Source organism: Labeo rohita, chromosome 7 (genome assembly GCF_022985175.1).
Source record: "Labeo rohita strain BAU-BD-2019 chromosome 7, IGBB_LRoh.1.0, whole genome shotgun sequence".
NCBI lineage: Eukaryota > Metazoa > Chordata > Actinopteri > Cypriniformes > Cyprinidae > Labeo > Labeo rohita.
Genome location: NC_066875.1, coordinates 12,820,799 through 12,843,885, shown reverse-complemented (window position 1 = coordinate 12,843,885; position 23,087 = coordinate 12,820,799). Strand labels below are relative to the sequence as shown.

General features: G+C 35.5%; 1 protein-coding gene across 2 annotated transcripts in view; it reads left to right on the top strand.

Annotated features, from left to right (window-relative positions):
- The window catches only part of larp7 (La ribonucleoprotein 7, transcriptional regulator), a 43,396-nt gene extending 27,450 nt beyond the window's left edge, over positions 1–15,946 (top strand). For both annotated transcript variants that reach the window (XM_051115947.1, XM_051115946.1), the window contains exons 8-13: positions 14,569–14,716; positions 14,813–14,952; positions 15,111–15,220; positions 15,330–15,489; positions 15,609–15,700; positions 15,815–15,946. In XM_051115947.1, the coding sequence (XP_050971904.1) occupies positions 14,569–14,716; positions 14,813–14,952; positions 15,111–15,220; positions 15,330–15,489; positions 15,609–15,700; positions 15,815–15,889 (725 nt within the window). In that variant the 3' untranslated portion in view covers positions 15,890–15,946. The remainder of the gene's footprint in view (positions 1–14,568; positions 14,717–14,812; positions 14,953–15,110; positions 15,221–15,329; positions 15,490–15,608; positions 15,701–15,814) is intronic.
- The last annotated feature ends 7,141 nt before the right edge of the window (positions 15,947–23,087 follow it).

Below are 23,087 nucleotides of genomic sequence, written 5' to 3'. Positions count from 1 at the left end.
GTCGTAGACTCCAAAAAATGTACACCGTTGCAATCCTTGGGTCAAGACAAACACTGGCGCAGATTTTTTGTACGAAGTCCAAACCTACTTTTGTGAACTAGTCCTAGGTTTTTTGCCTGATCAGAACCATACCACTGCAGAAATGTTCTCTGGACAGTGAATACCAATAATTATCAAAAAAATTTCAAATTTCGACTCATCGTTGCGAATGGGCCCCAAAAAGTTTATAAGGTGGAGGGCCATTTTTACTAAAATGGCTATAACTCATGAACCAAATGAAGTATCTTCACCAAACTTGGTACACATGTGTAAAAGCTCAATCTTTGGTCAAATAAAAAAATTGCACAGCTCTGCCACTTGGTGGTGCTATAAGGTGCAAAAAACATAAAAATGACTATAACTATGCAATCGTTGGTCCGATCAACCTGAAAATTGGTATGCTGTGTCTCTGTCCAATGTGCCATAAGGGTCTATGAGGACATTGGCGTATCTCAAAAAACATGGACGCCATTGGCAAATGAAGTTTGAGCACCTATTAGACAAGGTTAACAGAGGCCGATCGGAACGAAACTCACTGGGCATGTTCGACTCATGGCCCTAAAGGTCTGTAAGAATTTCGAAACAAATTGGCCACTAGTTGGCGCTAACAAATTTTATGGGTTTGTAATCACGTGGTGTTTCACACATCCGCACAATATGTATATCATTTGATAGATCTCCTCATGATGAACAACTTTGCCTCAAGAACCACTGCTGTCAATCAAATCGTTCTTTAATTATTCAAGATTATTTAAAAAACCTACTTTTGTGAACTAGTCCTAGGTTTTTCTCCTGATCTGAACCAAACCAGTGCAGAAATATTCTGTGGAGTCTGAATATCAAAAGTTATCCAAAAAAAAGTTGAAATTTTGGTTTTCGCACACAATAGTATGCAAAAACATCTGATGCTACCCCTAAGTTTTTCACTCAACCTTAACAAAACCATTGCAGTATAATTCTTTGGACACTCTAGGTCAATAATTATCAAAAAACTGCTGAACTTTTGAATTTGGACAGCTTTAACAGGGTTATTTAAAATGTTGTTGTTTACATAGTGTACCCCAAAACCTGTAAATCCTAAATGACAACTCAAAACTTCATGAAATTGTGTAAGGTTATACATCAAATGATTACAAACAAGCTTGCAAAATTTTGTGCAGATTGGGCAAAAATTGGTGCTATAACAGTTAGAAAGGTTAAAGGCACTACATTTCAATGGTAAAGTCCCTATAATTGCCATTATAATCAGTACATGACAGCAGAGGACCACTCATTGGCTCTTATCTGACACAATCCATTCAGTTCATGGAGCTCTCTTGTAACAAGCTGATGATCTAATGCTGGTGTGGCCAATAAGGTATGTCTTTCTTATGCAATACACTCCAGCCAGTTCATGGAGCTCTTTTTTAACGAGCTGATGATCAGAATCGGGTGTGGTCAATAAGTAAGGCAGCACAGAGCAATGAAACAGTGGTATATTCTCCATTCTCCAGCTAGCCATAGGTTTTAGACTCAAAAAAAAAAAAAAAAAAAAAAAAAAAACAGCGCAGTACATCCTCTAGACTCTCTAGGTCGATAATTATCAAATAAAATGTTAAACATTTGCGTTTGGACAGCTATGACAGGATCATTTTAAAAAATGTGGTCTTTGTATAGTGTACCCAAAAGCCTATGTCTTAAAAGAAAACTTAAAACTGTGTAAACTGATACATGAAACAGTCGTACAACATTTTATGGAGATTGGGGTAAAAAAAAAAATGCCACTATAACTATTATAGTGCCATTTTTTTTTTTTTTACCCCAATCTCCATAAAATGTTGTACGATAAACGTTAAAAACTATTATGTCCATGGTATGGTTTCTGCAGTTATTAATTATAACCACTAGATGGCACCAGAAGACAACTAATGGGCTCATTAATATCACTAATATAGTATTTTTCAGTTTTTTTTTTCTTTAAGATTGGCATTTAGGCATAATAAATTCATTATCATTGCATGTATGATCGCGTTTAAAGTTTACCACTGTATTCATACAGACATCAGTTTTTACAATTAAGCCTATTATGTTTTGAGGTTACAAAACTGAAAATTACATTTAAACTCTTAAAAAAAAAAAAGAAGACTTGCAGTTTTGTTGCATTTGTTTCAGAAATCTAAATGTGCAACAAAATGTGTGTGCATGTGTCTGTCTCTAATCATCTTTAATGAGCATTAATACAAGTTTAAACATTTAATGTCTGTGTATGTGTGTGTTTGTGAGCATGTTCTCCATCATGGATGTGTTTTAGTGTTAGCCATACATTTTGGCTTGGACTACACCCTAAAACCATAAAATCTTAAAGGCTTTAGATGCTTGAACCCCAATAATTGTCGCTTGCGGCTATATTTTTATTATTATTATTATTATTATTATTATTATATTTAATACATTTTATTATTTATTTATTTTTTAATAAAATGATACTCTAAATAAGAAACTAAATCTGCCAGCAGGTGGTGGTAAATGTCTTTATTAGCCATTCATTCATTTAAACGGCTGATTCATTCAGGAGTTCAGTAAACGGCTCACTTTATGGGTTTTTGAATCATTGGTTTACATGATTCGTTCAAAACAATTCTGCTATGACATTAAATAATATGTTCTCTGCAAAATTGAGCAAAAACACATAATTGTGTGTTTAAAATACCTGTATAACACAATATCATTATTTCCTGAACTGTTGTATAAAACCGTAATTGAACTCCTGATATTCGGGACAAAATCAGCACTCGTCTGATATTGCTCTCGCTGCTGGTGTGATATCACTTTTCATGTTATGTAAATATGAAACAAAAACATAGCCTACGGGGCATTTTTGCGGTAATATTTTGAATTTTAGGGCATAACTGCATTAATGGAGTTGTTGGCCTGCATCATATTTGTCAACAGGCAACTATTAAATGTAAGATAATGTACAGGTTAATTTAATAATTCATAAATTTTAATCCCGTTCATTTTTCATAACTAATTCATAATTCTATTTCATAGCTCTATCTGTCTGTCTAATAGGGTTGGGTAAAAAAATATTGATTTCTCAATTTTATTCAATTCTCATTTTTTGGAACTATATCATTTTCTTCATTGAGTGTAATTTATCTGTTTTTATACAAATCAGCTAATTTTAACCTTCATTATTATAGTAATGTAGTACCAACGAATGTATATTTTACAGCATTCTTTAAGAGATTTTTTTTTCCTTGATAAAATTTTAAATCTGATAGAGATCTGATATTTATCTTTTCACCCAAACACACTGCAGTCACACTGCAACTATCCTGAACAGCCTAGTAACCATAAAACAATGTCACGTAAAGTCTGAAAGGGTTTAAGTAGGATAGGCAGCAGATTCACTATATTTGCAGCAATTTCTAGTAATTATTAACACACAATGTGCATTTATTGTGTATTGACAACTACTCTGACTATGCTTTACAATAGCATTTTATTCAGGGGACAGCAATAATATGTTGTCATACTCTGTTAGTCAGATGTGACCAAACATCTTGAGTGTAACTTTGTCAAATCATTGTACTATATTTTAGTTCAGTTCTATTTAGTTAATATTTGGAGTAGATTTTTTACAAAATAATATGTGCAATAATTATGAAGTTCAAAGAGGCAAATTTGAGGCATTTGGTGGCCAGAAAAATAGTATTCATATGTTTGAATGTAGCTGTTTAATATTTTTTTTTTTTTTTTTTTTTTTTTTTTAGATTTTACATTTGAATGTAAGTTTAGACATTATCAAACACTCAATTTTTATGTTTTGTTTTTTTCCTTTTTAATATCAATTTTAAAAAGGGTAATTACTCACATCCCAGTGTTATTTTATGATATTCACTTAAGCATACAAATTAGGCTTGTAACGTATGAGATTTTCACGTTATGATAATCGTCTCAGAAAATATCACGGTTTCACTGTATATATTAAACAATAATTCTTATCAGTAACAGTGACTCTTAAAAGAATAAAAACAAGTTATTTGAGTGAATAAATTATTTATTGCAACAAACTTAAAACCATTTTTATGAAAGTATTGAAGTCTTCCTTCAGAAAAAAACAAATAAATATATTTAATAAAAAAAAAAATAATTAAAAAATAAAGCTATAAGCCTTGTGTATATCTATATCACACTCTAACAAACAAATGTTATCAAATGAAAACTGCACAAAAGATGTATACTAAGTTAGAACATGGACATGATATTCCTTATAAATAATGTTTAAAAAATTCATTATTATATAGAATATTATTGTTGTTATAACTTTTTAAGTACATTGTACAATGCTAATATATTTTTGTTGTAACTTCAAGTTAAATCAAACTTTTATTTTGACGGATTGTAGTAACAGACCTCTGAGTTTCATAGTGTATTTGACAATGGTTTTTCTCAAATAAAACTAGGAAATGTTCATTTAGGTTTTCTTAGAGCAAAGTTTTTGAACAGTAAGATTTTTAATACTAATCAAGCCTGCATTTATTTGATCCAAAGTACAGCAAAAACAGTACAATTTTGAAATATTTTTACTGTTTTCTATTTGAATATATTTTTTAAATGTAATTTATTCCTGTGAATTCAAAGCTGAATTTATAGCATCATTACTCCAGTCACATGATGCTTCAGAAATCATTAATATTCTGATTTGCTGCTCAAAAAAAACATTTATTATTATTATGTTAAAAACAGTTGAGCAGATTTTTTTTCAGGTTTCTTTGATACATATAATGTTCACTAAATAGAAAATTAAATTTTAAAATATATTCAAATAGAATGAAATTCACCCATGGGCCACGTTTGGCCCTTGGGCTGGACTTTGGACACCCCAGATGTAGATGCTGAAAACACCATTAGCATCATGCATGCAACCTTTAAGGTCCGACGCTGAAGTGCCCTTGCGGTGCGGTCTACGTGCCCCAGGTCTGCGATGTCTACCGAGGAGGATCCACCCTCCAATATAATCTTTTGTCTGCCATTTTCTCTGCTGCATGTGTGTGTTAAGCCCCGTTCACACTGCCAGCATCACACAGTGACAAAGCGATATGATCCTGCTCATTTTCAATGGAGAGCTGGCAACTTCCAGCGACACTAGCAACAGTGACTGTTGGCAACATGAATGTGGGCTTCAAACAATGCCAGTCAAGCAAAAAAAAAAAAAAGAATTGTTTAGCTTTATGCAAATGAACAGCAAATTTTTCGAGCGACAACCAGTAGGAGTGAATAATCGGTCAGTGGCGCTCATGTCACCGTCTCGAGTGCAGGCAAGACTGGAGAGAGTTCCGGAGCGATTTCACAGTTTTATCCACCTGTTTCCGAGGGGCACTTCTGTAAAAAAAAAAAAAAAAAGAATGTGGGTACAACTTCCAGTGAGGCGGCAGTAGTAGTATACCAATGGTATTTTGTGTGCTAATTAGCGAGAGGCATCGGATCATTGTTTACCTTGTAAAGTTGCAAACCTTTATGAGAGATGTCGTTACGGTGCTCAGGGACAATGTGTTTTTTGAAGCTGTGCGAAGTTTGGATCGCTAAATCTTGAATGACTGTTAACTAGTGATGTGACATTTGAACTGAGGCATTGGAACTTGTGTTAAGGGGTGTGCCAGATAAAACCTTGATTCGAGGCTGTTAACGTAGAAATCACGAAACTAGTGACAAGCCTCACTTTCTCTCCAGTCCCATGGGAGATTCACTGTCAGTTTAAACCCCCAGATGTTACTTATTTATATTTTTAAACTCCCAGTCATACAAGTAATATGAAAAATACAAATTATTTCTGAAAAATTAAATATTTGCTAAATGCACTTCATGTGTACATTATTCTTCAGTTACATCAGATATTCGTACTAGCATTTAATGCCACAGTTTAATGGGTAAATGAATTTATCAGAGACAGAAATTCAGCGAACACACACACTGTTAGACTTATATTTGAGCACGTAAATGAATCAATCTGTGAAATGTGTGGTGAATGCTTCGTCCGACACTGTTTCTTTCACATGCTTTTAGCTGCTGTATTTTTTGCTAACTGCCAGATCTGGCTTTTTTTTTTTTTTTGGACTCACTTTAAGCTTTGAATCATTTCCCGAATAGGTCAGATGAAATGTCGGTGCTTTATGAGGCTTCATTTGCCCATCACTACTGTCAGCTCTTGAATGAATGAGTGTTACGTCCCGCTTGTTTACTTCGAACCGGAAGATGCTCCCACTTTTGGCGCAAGGGCTCATGGGGTGTAAGAAACTTGTGGATATGATTTGACTATAAATGTACGTGGATATAAAAAATAATGCTTAGAAAAGAAGTTGTTGGCTAAGTGAGTTTGATTAATACATTTGTATTATGTATGTTTTGTGGTGTTAATTTTATGATGCAGTAAGCAGTTTAGCACCATTAATTTAATGCACGAGCACTGCTGGAGTTTATATAACAACACTCTCCAACAGCAGAATGGTAATTTTATTTCTTTTAAGTCTAATTCCTAGTCATATTAGAATATCTTAGTTTTACTGGCAGTATATATAGCTTCAAGCAGCCAAGTGAATGCAGAGTGAAGCAGCCGAGTGAAAATAAGTTGCATATGCGCAGGTAAGATTTTATTAGAGGCCAAGCACCGAAGGTGCGATGGCACCTATTGTATCCGTTGCCGTTCCTATTATTAGGGGCCAAGCACTGAAAGTGCGATGGCACCTATTGTATCCGTTAGCTGACTTTTTCTTCCGCTCTGGAAGTCTATGGCAGCCCATAGAACCACTTGTGGGAAAGTTGTGAAATTTGGCACACAGAGGACAGTCTCATCATTAACCATCGCAAATTTGGAGTCTCTAACTCAAACTCTCTAGCGCCACCACTTGTCCAAAATTTCAATCATTTTATGCTAATAACTTTTGAACCGTAAGGCACAGAATCAAAATTCTTTTTTTCCTCTGAATCCTTGGCTGATGCTGAGTCGAATGAAGTCCAAAATTCAAAAATCGTGAGGTTTAGTTTTTTTTCTATAAATTTTTATTTGTAAAACCTACTTTTTCGAACTCGTCCTAGACGGTTTGTCGGATTTTCACCAAAATTGGCTCAGATCATCTTCAGACCATGCTGGCAAAAAGTTATGGAATTCAAGTTGATTAGTCAAACCGTTTTCGAATAACGCACAAACAATTTCTACGAAAACCACGCAAAGATGGTTGTGAGGCTATATCTCCGCAACGGTTTGGCGTATTGAGACCAAACTTGGTTTGTGTTATAACAAGCATGACCTGAGGCGACCTGCAGTGTTTCAGTGCAGTGCCACCTAGTGGTCAGGAGATATGAAAAATTCCTATTTTTGCTTATAATGTGTCTTCGGCACCACGCCCTGACAGTACTCAAAGTTTGGGGGCAGCGCCACCTTGTGGCACTTAGTGGTCAGGAGATACGGAAAATGGCTTTTTTTTTGCTTATACCTTCTGAATGGTTTGGCCAAAAATCACAAAACCGCTCTCTTCAGATTCGGTGCAGTCCAACCATATCCAGTTTTCCCATGTTAGCCATTTTATGTGTCGACCATATTGAATTTTATCCAAAAATGCTATATTTTATGAACGCATTGACATATCGTTACGAAACTCGGTATGTGTCTTCGGCACCATGCCCTGACAGTACTCAAAAAGTTTGGATGTAGCGCCATCTTGTGGTCAAAAATTATAATGAAATTTAGAAATCTGCTTATAACTTTTGTTTTAATTGGCCTACTCTAATGAAACTAGTCTTGATATATTCCTTGGATCATGCCGAGATCATTGATACCAATTATGCCATAATTGGATGAACTTCCTGTCCGCCATTTTGATTTATGTTGAAAACCTACTTTTGCGAACTCCTCCTAAACTGTTAGTCCGATTTTCACCAAATTTGACTCGGATCATCTTCAGACCGTGCTGACAAAAAGTTATGGATTTCGTGTCGATGCTTAGTAGGAAAAGATTTTTTGATTTTTTTTTTTTTATCTCCGCAAAGCTTTGACATATTTACACCAAACTTTGTATGTGCTATTGTCACCTCACACTGACCATGCCACATCAATTTGTTAACAGCGTCACCTATTGGTCAGAAGTAATACACTAATCATTAAACATTAATAATGAAATTTCCCAAAATGCTAATAACTTTAGTTTGAATTGGGCTACTCTAATAAAACTGGTCTTATTATATTCCTTGAATCATGCCAAGAATACTGATACCAATTGTACCATAATTGGACGAACTTCCTGTCCGCCATTTTGATTAATATTGAAAACCTACTTTTTCAAACTCCTCCTAGTCCGTTGGTCCGGTCGTTTTTCGTTTAGCACATCAACGAATTTGTTGGAAAGATGCCAAACTGCATCTGAGGCTGTATCTCTGTAAAGCTTTGACATAATGACACCAAACTTTGTGTGTCATTGTCACCTCACACAGAACACGTCACATCAATTTGAAAACAGCACCACCTGTTGGTCAATATTGATAACCCATTAAATCATATTATCAGTGGTTTTATTTATGATTTTTCAGCCATTTCAACTGATATCATCCTAAAATGACTTTAATTACTCATTGTTGAGGTCGGTCTATTGCTCCTTGCCATACTTAGTTCCTCATTCTGCCTCTTTTGTGCTTGGCCCCGCAATTGCTGCTTGCAGCTATATTTAAGGGCCAAGCACCGAAGGTGCGATGGCACCTATTGTATCCGTTAGCAGACTTTTTCTTCCGCTCTGGAAGTCTATGGCAGCCCATAGAACCACTTGTGGGAAAGATGTGAAATTTGGCACACTGATAGCGGACAGTCTCATCATTAACCATAGGAAATTTGGAGTTTCTAACTCAAACTCTTTAGCGCCACCACTTGTCCAAAATTTCTAAGGCACAGAAGGAAAATTCGTTTTTTCTCTAAATCCTTGGCTCATGCCGAGTCGAATGAAGCCCAAAATTCAAAAATCGTGAGGTTTAGTTTTTTTTCTATAACATTTTTGTTCATAAAACCTACTTTTTCGAACTCGTCTGAGATGGTTTGTCTGATTTTCACCAAAATTGGCTCAGATCATCTTCAGACCATGCTGGCAAAAAGTTATGGAATTCAAGTTGATTAGTCAAACCGTTTTCGAATAACGCACAAACAATTTCTACGAAAACCACGCAAAAACCGTTTTCGTTTAACACATCAACGAATTTGCTGGAAAGATGCCAAACTACATCTGAGGCTGTATCTCTGCAAAGCTTTGACATATTGACACCAAATTCTATATGTGCTATTGTCACCACACCCTGACCATGCCACATCAATTTAGTAACAGCGCCACGTACTGGTCAGAAGTAATACACCATTTATTAAACATTTAATAATGAAATTTCCAAAAATGCTAATAACTTGTGATTGCAGTAGCCTACTGTAATAAAACTGGTCTCAAATTATTCCTTGGGTCATGCCGACATCATGCATACCAATTATACCATAGTTGGCTGATCTTCCTTACCGCCATTTTTATTAATGTACAAAACCTACTTGTTTGAATTCCTCCTAGACCGTTGGTCCGATTTTCACCAAATTTGACTCAAATCATCTTCAGACTGTGCTGACTCAAAGTTATGGATTTCGTGTCGATAGACAAAACCGTTTTCGTACAGCACCACTGCAAATTTGAGGCATGATGCTAAAATGACTCTGAGGCTGTATATCTGTAAAGGTTTGACATAATGACACCAAACTTTGTGTGTGTCATTGTCACCTCACACAGAATACGTCACATCAATTTGATAACAGCACCACCTGTTGGTCAGTATTGATAACCCATTAAATCATATTATTAGTGGTTTTATTTATGATTTTTCAGCCATTTCAACTGATATCGTCCTAAAATGACTTTAATTACTCATTGTTGAGGTCGGTCTATTGCTCCTTGCCGTACTTAGCTCCTCATTCTGCCTCTTTTGTGCTTGGCCCCGCAATTGCTGCTTGCAGCTATATTTAGGGGCCAAGCACCGAAGGTGCGAAGGCACCTATTGTATCCGTTGACGTTCTTATTATTAGGGGCCAAGCACTGAAAGTGCGATGGCACCTATTGTATCCGTTAGCGGACTTTTTCTTCCGCTCTGTAAGTCTATGACAGCCCATAGAACCACTTGTGTCTGTGCTTAGTAGGAAACAGTTTTCGTTTAGTGCATCAACGAATTTGCTGGAAGGATGCCAAACTGCATCTGAGGCTGTATCTCTGCAGAACTTTGACATATTTGCACCAAACTTTGTATGTGCCATTATCACCTCACAATGACTACGCCACATCAATTTGGTAACAGCACTACCTATTGGTCAAAAGTAATACACCGTTCATTAAAAATTAATAATGAAATTTCCAAAAATGCTAATAACTTTAGTTTACATTGGCCTACTCTAATAAAACTTGTTATATTCCTTGGATCATGGCGAGAACACTGATACCAATTATACCATAATTGGATGAACTTCCTGTCCGCCATTTTGAATAATATTGAAAAACTACTTTTTCAAGCTCCTCCTAGACTGTTGGTCCAATTTTCACCAAATGTGACTCGGATCATCTTCCGACCATGCTGACAAAAAGTTATGGTTTTCGTGTCAATAGATGAAACGGTTTTCGTTTAGCACATGAACGAATTTGTTGGAAAGACGCCAAACTGCATCTGGGGCTGTATCTCCACAAAGCTTTGACATATTTACACCGAACTTTGTATGTGCCATTGTCACCTCACACTGACCACGCCACTTCAGTTTGGTAACATCGCCACCTATTGGTCAGAAGTACACCAGAAGTACACCATTCATTAAACATTAATAATGAAATTTCCAAAAATGTTAATAACTTCTGATTGCATTAGCCTATTGTAATGAAACTGGTCCCAAAACATCCCTTGGATCATGCCAACAACATACATACCAATTATACCATAGTTGGTCAAACTTCCTTTCCACCATTTTGATTAATGTACAAAACCTACTTGTTCGAACTCCTCCTAGACTGTTGGTCCAGTTTTCACCAAATTTGACTCAAATCATCTTCACACTCTGCTGACTCAAAGTTATGGATTTTGTGTCAATAGACAAAACCGTTTTCGTGCAGCGCCAATACACATTTGAGGCATGATGCCAAATTGACTCTAAGGCTGTATCTCTGGAAAGATTTGACATAATGACACCAAACTTTGTGTGTGTCATTGTCATCTCACACTGAACACACCACATCAATTTGAAAACAGCACCACCTATTGGTCAAAAGTGATAAGCCATTAGATTGTATTACTACTGGTTGTATTTATGATTTTTCAGCCATTTCGACTGATATCGTTTTTAAATGACTTTAATTACTCATTGTTGAGGTCGGTCTGTTGCTCCTTGATGTGCTTAGCTCCTCATACTGTCTCTTTAGTGCTTGGCCCCACAATTGCTGCTTGCAGCTGTATTTCTTCTTCCGTTTCTTCCGCTCTTGAGTCTATGGCAGCCCATAGAACCGTTTGCGGGAAAGTTGTGAAATTTGGCACACTGATAGAGGACAGACCAATCATTAACCATAGCAAATTTGGACTCTCTAACTCAAACTCTCTAGCGCCACCACTTGTCCAAAATATCAATAATTTTATGTTAATAACTTTTGAACTGTAAGGCACAGAATCAAAATTCTTTTTTCCTCTGAATCCTTGGCTCATGCCGAGTCGAATGAAAATTCAAAAATCGTTAGGTTTAGTTTTTTTTTTCTATACATTTTTGTTCATAAAACCTACTTTTTCGAACTCGTCCTAGACGGTTTGTCTGATTTTCACCAAAATTGGCTCAGATCATCTTCAGACCATGCTGGCAAAAAGTTATGGAATTCAAGTTGATTAGTCAAACTGTTTTCGAATAACATGCAAAAGAATTCTACGAAAAGCAATGCAAAAATGGTTGTGAGTCTATATCTCTGAAATGGTTTGGCGTTTTGAGACCAAACTTGGTGAGTGTCATAACAAGCATGACCTTAGGCTACCTGCAGTGTTTCGGCGCAGTGCCACCTAGTGGTCAGGAGATATGAAAAATGGCTGTTTTTTGCTCATAACTTCTGAATGGTCCGGACAAAAATCACAAAAGTGCTTTAGATTCGGTGCATCATGCTGAGTCGGTCCATATCCAATTTTCCCATGTCAGCCATTTTGGGTGTCGGCCATATTGAATTTTGTCCAAAAATGCTATATTTTACGAACGCATTGACATATTGTTACGAAACTCGGTATGTATCTTCGGCACCATGCCCTGACAGTACTCAAAAAGTTTGGGGGCAGCGCCACCTTGTGGTCAAAAGTTATAAAGAAATTTACAAAAATGCTAATAACTTTTGCTTACATTAGCCTATTGTAATGAAACTGATGTCAATAGATTCCTTGGGTCAAGCCGAGAACATTGATACCCATTATGCCAATATTGGCCACACATCCTTTCCACCATTTTGATTAATGTACAAAACTTACTTGTTCGAACTCCTCCTAGACCGTTGGTCCGATTTTCACCAAAGTCAGATCATCTTCAGACTGTCCTGACTCAAAGTTATGGATTTTGTGTAGATAGACTAAACCATTTTTGTACAGCGCCACTACATATTTTGGGTGTGATGCCAAAATGATTCTGAGGCTATGTCTCTGTAAAGCTTTGGCATAATGACACCAAAATTTGTTTGTGTCATTGTCACCTCACACAGAACGCATCACATCAATTTGAAAACAGCACCACCTATTGGTCAAAAGTGATAAGCCATTAAATTATATTATTGGTTGTATTTATGATTTTTCAGCCATTTCAACTGATATTATCCTAAAATTACTTTAGTTACTCGTTGTAGTCAGTCTGTCGCGGTCCTCATTCTGCCTCTGTTGTGCTTGGCCCCACAATTGCTGCTTGCAGCTATATTTTTATTTTATTTTATTTTATTTTATTTTATTTTATTTTATTTATTGTTTTTTAAAGCGTATATATGCAAATGTTTATGGTATGATAACCGTGCATGTTTAAACAGTGACAGACCAGTATATTGTTACAAACCTAATACAAATTAAGTGAATATTTAAAAAGGCAAGCAAATGTGGAATTTATCCCAATAAAAAGTTTAAAATAATGTTTTAAAAAAACACAAGGCAACCAACTGCATTTAGCAAAACTCTTTATTGTATTCCTTGAATGGGCAGTCTTCACTGAAACTCCAAAAAATTAACTGCAATTATAGTATAAGTGTCTATTGTCTAACGATAAACATTAGCTACAACGTGCTTCATAAAATACCAATATTGGCCAGATTTCTGTGAGGTCAACTAATGTGTTAAAATTTTAAAAAATGCAGGAATTTTCTTCAATTTACCAGCAAGTGTCCTTGAGAAGCACTAAAATGAATAGGCTCCAATGCTGGAACTATTGGTTGTTTGGAACTATTGGCTGCTCCATGACACGCTTTACTTCAGCATTCCTCAGTTCCTGTAAGCCTATGGGCGTGTCACAACTCAACAGCTCTGCAACCACCTAAAGTACTCTAGCAACCTCCGAGCAGCCACCCAGACTACTCTAGCAACTGCCTAGTAACGACCTATAACACCCTAGCAAGTGCCTAGCAACCACTCATAACACCCTATTCCTCTGTTTAGAAGATTTGAAGTTAACAATACCAACTCAAAGTCAGATGTAATGCATAATTTTGGCCATACTTTCATCTATTGAAATAATTTGGTACACTTCATTGGCACCTTGATCTAAGGGTACATGCTAAAATAGTTTGCAGCACCACCTATGGTCAAGAGATGTTCCTGGAAAATGCCTGTGTATGTTCATAATCTTTGAAACTCTTTAAATTCACTGTGGCATCCCGGGTTGGATGGTACAAACTGACATATCATTGGCACCAGACCCTGAGAAATTTGGGGCCAATACCACTTAAAAAGAAAGAATGCACTTCTAAATCTCTTCACATTCATGTGTCTTTGTCTGAGTTGCTAGGATAGTTCACAATGACTTTTGTGTATCTTGAGAAACATGGCCTTGATTTTTATTGAAATATATCAGAAAGGATCTAAGGTTTTATCTCTGCAGTGCTTTGGCATATTGCGTTGAAACATCGTATGTGTCGTTGTAATCATCCCCTTGCAACGTCATATCTTCATCTTCCGAACAACATTCAGTCAGCATTTTTGCTGTTAGAATGCTTGGCCCGATAATTGCAGCATATGCACCTTTTGTTGTTAGTTTTCTTATTATTAGTGGCCAAGCACCAAAGGTTGCGTTCATGCTGATTCTACTACTGATTCTGCACTTATGTCTATGGCAGCCCATACTTTAACTCAAAACCTCTAGCGCCACCACCTGTCTAAATCTGCACTCATGCAAAAATGTATTTACCTGTGACTATTCAATGTGAATTGCCCTTGAAGGGATTGCTGACACCAAGATGTTGCTGTCATTTATTTATTGTAATTTTATTTTCTTTTGTTGCACAGATTTATCAACTGAGAGCAAGAATGAAGAACAGTTGGACTCTGAGAAGAAAGATGATTCTGCTTTGAAGGCCAAGAGGAAAAGAAAGAAGAAGCTCAAGGAGAGATTGAAAATAGGGGAGGAGGTCATCCCACTCAGAGTCCTCTCAAAGTATGCAGTGCTGTGTATCTTTTCTTTTTTTCAAGTCAAGGTTAATAAATTGTCTATTGTGTATAATATTGAAGTAATGAAGTAGATTTCTGTCAGGAAAGAGTGGTTGAACCTGAAGCAGGAGTACCTGACACTGCAGAAGCACTGTATGGCCCATCTGAAGCAGTCAGTGGCTCAGATCAACCAGAAGTCAGTGAAGTATGACATCATGCAGACTAATGAGAATGAGAACACTTGTGAGTATAATTTATTGTGACATCTTGCCTGTGAATAAATGTTGCTATTAAAATACCTGTTTATGTATTTGATTTTATTATTATTTATCATGCATTATTATTTTATTATTATTATTTTAATATTTTTTTGTTATTATTTATTTTATTATTTATCAAAGCTTGTAAGGATACAGCTAAGAAAGAATCCCCTTCTGGCCCCAAGTTTGTGAGTGGAGTCATTGTCAAGATTAGCTATAACCAGCCCCTGCCAAGCAAGAGGTGCATCAAGGTATAGTAACATACTAGTTAAATTGATTAATTAAATTGATTGGTAAACCTGTCTTGGGTACATCAAACAATAAGTCATTTTTGGGAGCTTTTTCTTTTCATATGCACAGGATTCACTGTCTGAGGTGTCTGCTGTGGCTTATGTGGACATTCTTGATGGAGATACAGAGGGTTACATTCGCTTCAGGACTCCTGAAGATGCACAGACAGTTATCACAGCCCAATCAGAACTTCAGAAAAAATACAACTGGAACCTTGAACTCCTTTCAGGTTAAAAGGATGTTTTCCTTGAATATAGATTTTTTGCTCAAAGTGCTGTCCTTTTTTACTTCTCTCTCTTTTTTATTTTAAGATATGTCAAATTAAATCATGTATTAATGTATAAAAAGGTGACCATGAGCAGAGGTACTGGCAGAAGATTTTGGTGGACCGACAAGCAAAGCTAAACAGTCCTAGAGAAAAAAAGCGTGGAACAGAAAAGGTAACCAAAACCACTCAACAGCCTTTTTACAGTAAAAATAAAGTTAAATAGATTTGAAGTTAAAACTATTGTTTTATCAACATTACATAATATTTGTGTCCTTGTTTTTCATAGCTCATTTCTAAAGCTGAGAAAATCATCATCGCTCGGGCCACAGAAGCAAGTAAACATACCCGCTTTGATGATTAACAGTCTGAGCAATAATTCTTTCTACAGAAAACAGAAAAAAAAAAAAAAAAATTAAATGACAGCCAATGAATTGTAAAATGTTTCTTTTATGCTTTGTGTGATTTGAATGGTCAAGTAGCTATTGTAGTTTTATGTTGGAATTAGAGCAAAGATATCTGCAACATTAATTATATCTATCATTTATTAAGTTGTTTACTGAACCAGTTTGGAGTCTAGTATGCAATGTGTGAAGAATATATATGTAAAATGTAGTGTGCAATCTTTGCATATGTAGTTATTTTTGCATCCATTTTATTATTATTATTATTATTTTATTATTTTTATTTTAATAAAATTCATTACTGAAAGCATTGGTGTTTTGGTAGAAAACTATTCTCACTGGAATAACACCACACTGGGTTATCACAATATCATATTTTTCACTACACAATTATCATGGCCAAAAGAATTCACAATAAAGATGTTGTGATATCTATAGAAATCTTAAAAAAATTAAAATTCATGCTATCAGACAGTCAAATTCTTCTTTGCTTTTATTTTGTGTTTTTCTCTTTTCGCCAACGAATCACACCATTGCATACAAATCATGATGTCAGTCAGATATTGACAAGCAACTGATAAACAAAAATCCACAAGTATTTTTACTTTTTTTGCATTATCTGTCTTTTCTAGCATTAGACTCTCATTAGACTAGCACATAAAGAAGATTAAGCAGAACAGAAAACAAAACGAGAGGTATTTTGTATTGCATGGAAGAAGAAAACAAACTCAGTCCTAGGTATTTATTTGATACAGTGCCTAACTTAGGAAATAAATTATAAACAAGTGCAGCTGTTACCCAACAACTTTTTTACAAAAACATCAGACAAAAATAATAACCATGCAACCATCTGCTACAGTACTGCAAACAAAGAAATATTTTCCTTCTCAAAATGTGCACCTCTGCATTGGCAGATCTGCCAACCTGTACCCATGCTGATTAGCAATGGATTATAAATATACCTAATTATTATGAAAATACCCAAGGTGGTTTTAAGAACACAGACAAACTATACATTGTCGCAGTCTTAATTGTCTTAATATGTCATTGTTCAAAGGCAAATCTATTCTATCTTCTTTTATTCAATTAGGGTAGCTGGATATTTTTGTCCATATTAGGGATTTTCTGGAGTGTTGTCAGTTGTATTGATTCTGACACACATATGTGGACTTTCTAAGGGGTCCCTTCGGCTTCCAGTATGAATGAAAGACATTACATGTGTTTATAGCACTAAATAATAGCCAATCCATAAAAGTAATACTTCTCTCAAAAAGAAAGTTACTCTCCTCAAATGCTATTGAGCTTTAAATTATGGCATATTTTGCATTTGAGCCCATTTGGTACTGAAATAGATTGCAATATTTACATATGATTTAACAGTTTATTTAATAAATATAAAAAAATATAAAAGGTGTGCATTATAGTTGACACCTGCATGAACACTTTACAATTGGTTGTGTGACTGTAAGCAGTGACAGCTCTACACCGGGGCTAGGGCGGCTATAGCCTATAGGTTTAGCCCCCCAACCAGTTGAGATTGAAGAGTGCTGTCACGTGCTGTTTGCACATATCTGTCACACAGTAACCTCTGCATCATGTGAGTGCAGTTTTTTTGCATTTTAGGCTACATTTAATCCATTACATAATCACAAGATTGTGATGTGTTGTTCGTTGAATGTTTAATTTAAGTGTGAAGTATGCACAGTTCTAATAATGCATACATATGAATTGTGTTGTTAATACTGAGTGCATGGTGCTGTCCAGTCTTTTTCACCTTTCAGTGTAAAATGTTTTTGTCATTGTCTTGTGTAGAGCCCTGTGTGGGCCTCAAATATAGGCCCTAGCTCAGGTCCTAGCCCAGCCCTTGTCCAACTTGTCAGAATTCTTGGTACGAGTATGGCCAGACTCCGACCCGAGCCCCCTTTTTTCCCCCTTCTCCTAAAACAGCTTATACTACTGTTTCAGCTGTTAAAATAGTTAAGTTTTGTATGTAATGGCAAAGTGATTATATTTCATTTCGTTTTTTCATTAAGTTAATTTAGAAAAATGTTTGGAGCATTTTTTGTTCATTAAATGGGGAAGACCGGGGATGAAAGTAACACTTTTTGCTTGAGCATCAGTAAGTCAGTGGTTGTTAGTGCTAGGTCTCTCAAACTTTGATATATAGTAGCCACATTTGTCTACTACAAATAAAAATCACTTGGACATGTACTGCATAATGAGTTAAAGTCAAATACAAAGAGTTCCGTTGTTACAACCTACCCTACTACTGGGGTGAGTTGTAACACAGGCTGGGGATAGATGTAACAGTGTGAAGTAATTTATGCAAAAACTTCATTGAAGAACAAATGATTATGTATGTATATATATATATATATATATTATTTATTTATTTATTTATTTATTTTGTATTACATTACATTATTTTTATTTTAATAAAATTCATTACTGAAAGCATTGGTGTTTTGGTAGAAAACTATTCTCACTGGAATAACACCACACTGGGTTATCACAATATCATATTTTTCACTACACAATTATCATGGCCAAAAGAATTCACAATAAAGATGTTGTGATATCTATAGAAATCTTAAAAAAATTAAAATTCATGCTATCAGACAGTCAAATTCTTCTTTGCTTTTATTTTGTGTTTTTCTCTTTTCGCCAACGAATCACACCATTGCATACAAATCATGATGTCAGTCAGATATTGACAAGCAACTGATAAACAAAAATCCACAAGTATTTTTACTTTTTTTGCATTATCTGTCTTTTCTAGCATTAGACTCTCATTAGACTAGCACATAAAGAAGATTAAGCAGAACAGAAAACAAAACGAGAGGTATTTTGTATTGCATGGAAGAAGAAAACAAACTCAGTCCTAGGTATTTATTTGATACAGTGCCTAACTTAGGAAATAAATTATAAACAAGTGCAGCTGTTACCCAACAACTTTTTTACAAAAACATCAGACAAAAATAATAACCATGCAACCATCTGCTACAGTACTGCAAACAAAGAAATATTTTCCTTCTCAAAATGTGCACCTCTGCATTGGCAGATCTGCCAACCTGTACCCATGCTGATTAGCAATGGATTATAAATATACCTAATTATTATGAAAATACCCAAGGTGGTTTTAAGAACACAGACAAACTATACATTGTCGCAGTCTTAATTGTCTTAATATGTCATTGTTCAAAGGCAAATCTATTCTATCTTCTTTTATTCAATTAGGGTAGCTGGATATTTTTGTCCATATTAGGGATTTTCTGGAGTGTTGTCAGTTGTATTGATTCTGACACACATATGTGGACTTTCTAAGGGGTCCCTTCGGCTTCCAGTATGAATGAAAGACATTACATGTGTTTATAGCACTAAATAATAGCCAATCCATAAAAGTAATACTTCTCTCAAAAAGAAAGTTACTCTCCTCAAATGCTATTGAGCTTTAAATTATGGCATATTTTGCATTTGAGCCCATTTGGTACTGAAATAGATTGCAATATTTACATATGATTTAACAGTTTATTTAATAAATATAAAAAAATATAAAAGGTGTGCATTATAGTTGACACCTGCATGAACACTTTACAATTGGTTGTGTGACTGTAAGCAGTGACAGCTCTACACCGGGGCTAGGGCGGCTATAGCCTATAGGTTTAGCCCCCAACCAGTTGAGATTGAAGAGTGCTGTCACGTGCTGTTTGCACATATCTGTCACACAGTAACCTCTGCATCATGTGAGTGCAGTTTTTTTGCATTTTAGGCTACATTTAATCCATTACATAATCACAAGATTGTGATGTGTTGTTCGTTGAATGTTTAATTTAAGTGTGAAGTATGCACAGTTCTAATAATGCATACATATGAATTGTGTTGTTAATACTGAGTGCATGGTGCTGTCCAGTCTTTTTCACCTTTCAGTGTAAAATGTTTTTGTCATTGTCTTGTGTAGAGCCCTGTGTGGGCCTCAAATATAGGCCCTAGCTCAGGTCCTAGCCCAGCCCTTGTCCAACTTGTCAGAATTCTTGGTACGAGTATGGCCAGACTCCGACCCGAGCCCCCTTTTTTCCCCCTTCTCCTAAAACAGCTTATACTACTGTTTCAGCTGTTAAAATAGTTAAGTTTTGTATGTAATGGCAAAGTGATTATATTTCATTTCGTTTTTTCATTAAGTTAATTTAGAAAAATGTTTGGAGCATTTTTTGTTCATTAAATGGGGAAGACCGGGGATGAAAGTAACACTTTTTGCTTGAGCATCAGTAAGTCAGTGGTTGTTAGTGCTAGGTCTCTCAAACTTTGATATATAGTAGCCACATTTGTCTACTACAAATAAAAATCACTTGGACATGTACTGCATAATGAGTTAAAGTCAAATACAAAGAGTTCCGTTGTTACAACCTACCCTACTACTGGGGTGAGTTGTAACACAGGCTGGGGATAGATGTAACAGTGTGAAGTAATTTATGCAAAAACTTCATTGAAGAACAAATGATTATGTATGTATATATATATATATATATATATATATATATATATATATATATATATATATATATATATATATATATATATATATATATTATTTATTTATTTATTTATTTATTTTTATTATTATTATTTTTTTTTTAATAAAGTGAACCATTTAATATGACAGACATTATACTGTATTCGCCCACCTTGAGACTGATTCCTAAGGTTATGGCCTGTGAACAACCATCTAAATCCATTCATAACTATGTTTTGAAACCTTAAAACTGATGCACACTACAACACACACATTTTATACTTATTCAGAGGCCTATTTAAAAGCAAGTACCCAAATATAACAGCCCACATTAGCCCATACGTAATTTTATTTTAAAATATTGCATACTGCATTGAATGCCACATGACATTCATCACATATTTGATTTGACTGGAATCATTATTTCCCAAGGAGCAAAAAAGTGACATGAATATAGATTTAGATTTGTGAGCTTTGAATAAACTGTTTAGAAATTTGGCATTCAAACCAACCACAGCCAGTCAGCAAACAAAAAGCTTTCATATTAATTTTTCTAAACAAGAAAAAGCATCTCATGCTTAATCGTGTATAAATGCTTGCTATTGTTTTGATAAGAAGTTCGCCAGCTGCGCTCCAAAAAGTTAAGCGAACACTGAAGTAAAAAGTCGATGCTAAGGAAATAATACGCAGTCTAGTCTAAAAGCGGGAGTATTGGTGTAAAATAGCAGCTAACACTGGGCACAAAAGGTGGGACACGTTGCGTTAAAGCACTAGATCCTATAGAGAATGGGAATGTGACGTCAGCAACGCACAGCATTCTGGGACTTTCGGACAAGGACGCTACAGTCTAGACTGAGTAATAGTGGAGGTAAATGTTAAAATTTATATTGTACATTTAAAAACACATTAGAATGGAGAACACTTGCTGTGACATAAACTGCCATATCAGCTGCCATGACCGGAATGGAGAACGGATATAAAATGAAGTGCAATTTTATGCTTTTCACCTTGAAACGACACAATGGCAAAATCTGGCTTTTTCGTTTGTGTTTATTATTTATTACATTCATAATTCATAATTTCCGATCCACATGAATTTGTAAGTGCTTACACTATGAATAACACGTTTGGAAATGTAATTTAATTTGTGATATGGCTCGTTGTGATCACTGTCCTTGTTCATAAAGCAACTCGTGTGATTAAACGTTACTGTTCAGCAGCTCTTTGTAAGAAATCATGTATTTTTTCGATTTAAGTCCAGTAAAACTTATTGAACTTTATCCCTTAATGAAATTAGGGCGATATGATATATGATTAAATTCATCAGCGTTTCTCAATTCCATTCCTCACGTACCAATGCTCTGTAAATATTGCATGGCTCTCTTATTTAAATTGATTCAGATAACCAGCTAGTCCAAAGAGAGCTCCATGACTGAACTGTGTTGCGATTAACATGGTCCCTAAACAATGTTCATTTCTCCCTACTCCCTGAGCAGTGGAAATCAGTTTAAGTTTACTTAGGAATATTCATTCATGGATTTGCGCCTACGCCATCGCCTACATAGTGTTCACACACAGACGAAACTTAGAGAAGTGAGACACAATATACCCCTGTAAATAAATGCAATTTTAATTCATGCCTTGCACACTTTAATGCTCATTGAATGGAACATGTACGCTGTCTTCGAACTGTTATCAGGGTGGAATATTTCGAGTTCGCAGGGCACTTACATTTGAATAGAACAGACATCTGAGATACACACAAAATGTGCAGAGCAGTGGTTCACTTACATGATCAACTGGCTGAGATCAACCTATAGTGTGTTTATTTTATCTGGCAGATATATCAGTGCCACCTAGTTATTAAAAACTGCAAAAGAGAAATTAATTTGGTCCTGTGTGCGGTACAATAGAAGACGGCCGTATGATTTCTGTGAGTGTGTATGTGTCGTGTTCTGGCCACACGACTGAGTGCTCAAATGAATGCAATGGATTCAAATATTAGTACATTTATTCTAGGTGCAAGCAGCTTTTAAAAATATTAATGCAAATACAGTAGTTTTTTCCTCTAGTGATTTGTATTTATTGTCATTGTAGGCTATTTAGCGTGTCCTAAAACATGGCGGCGACTACCCAGAATGCAATGCGCCGTGACGTAGACTCCCAAGCTCTATTATATATTATATTATAATATATAATTATAATATAATATATTATATATTATTACATTATCGTAAGCGCTACAGTAAACACATGCCGCGTTTTATTTCTGACGCATTCCACGCGCTTGCGCTACCGACAAGTTAATGAATAGATAATAGAGGCCTTGCATCAAAAGTGGGAGCGTCTTCTGGTTCATAGTAAACAAGCGGGATGTGACACTCATTTATTCCACAGTTGACAGTAGTGATGGGCAAATGAAGCCTCGTGAAGCACTGACATTTTCCTCTGACTGTTTCGGGAAAAGATTCAAAGCTTTGAGTGTGTCGAAAACAGCGTGATCTGGTGGTTAGTAAAAAATAAAGCAGCCAAAAGCCTGTGAAAGAAACACTGTCGGATGAAACATTTACAAATTCCACAGATCGACTCATGTTACGTGCACAAATATATGTCTAACAGTGTGCGTGTTTGTTTGTTGAATTTCTGTG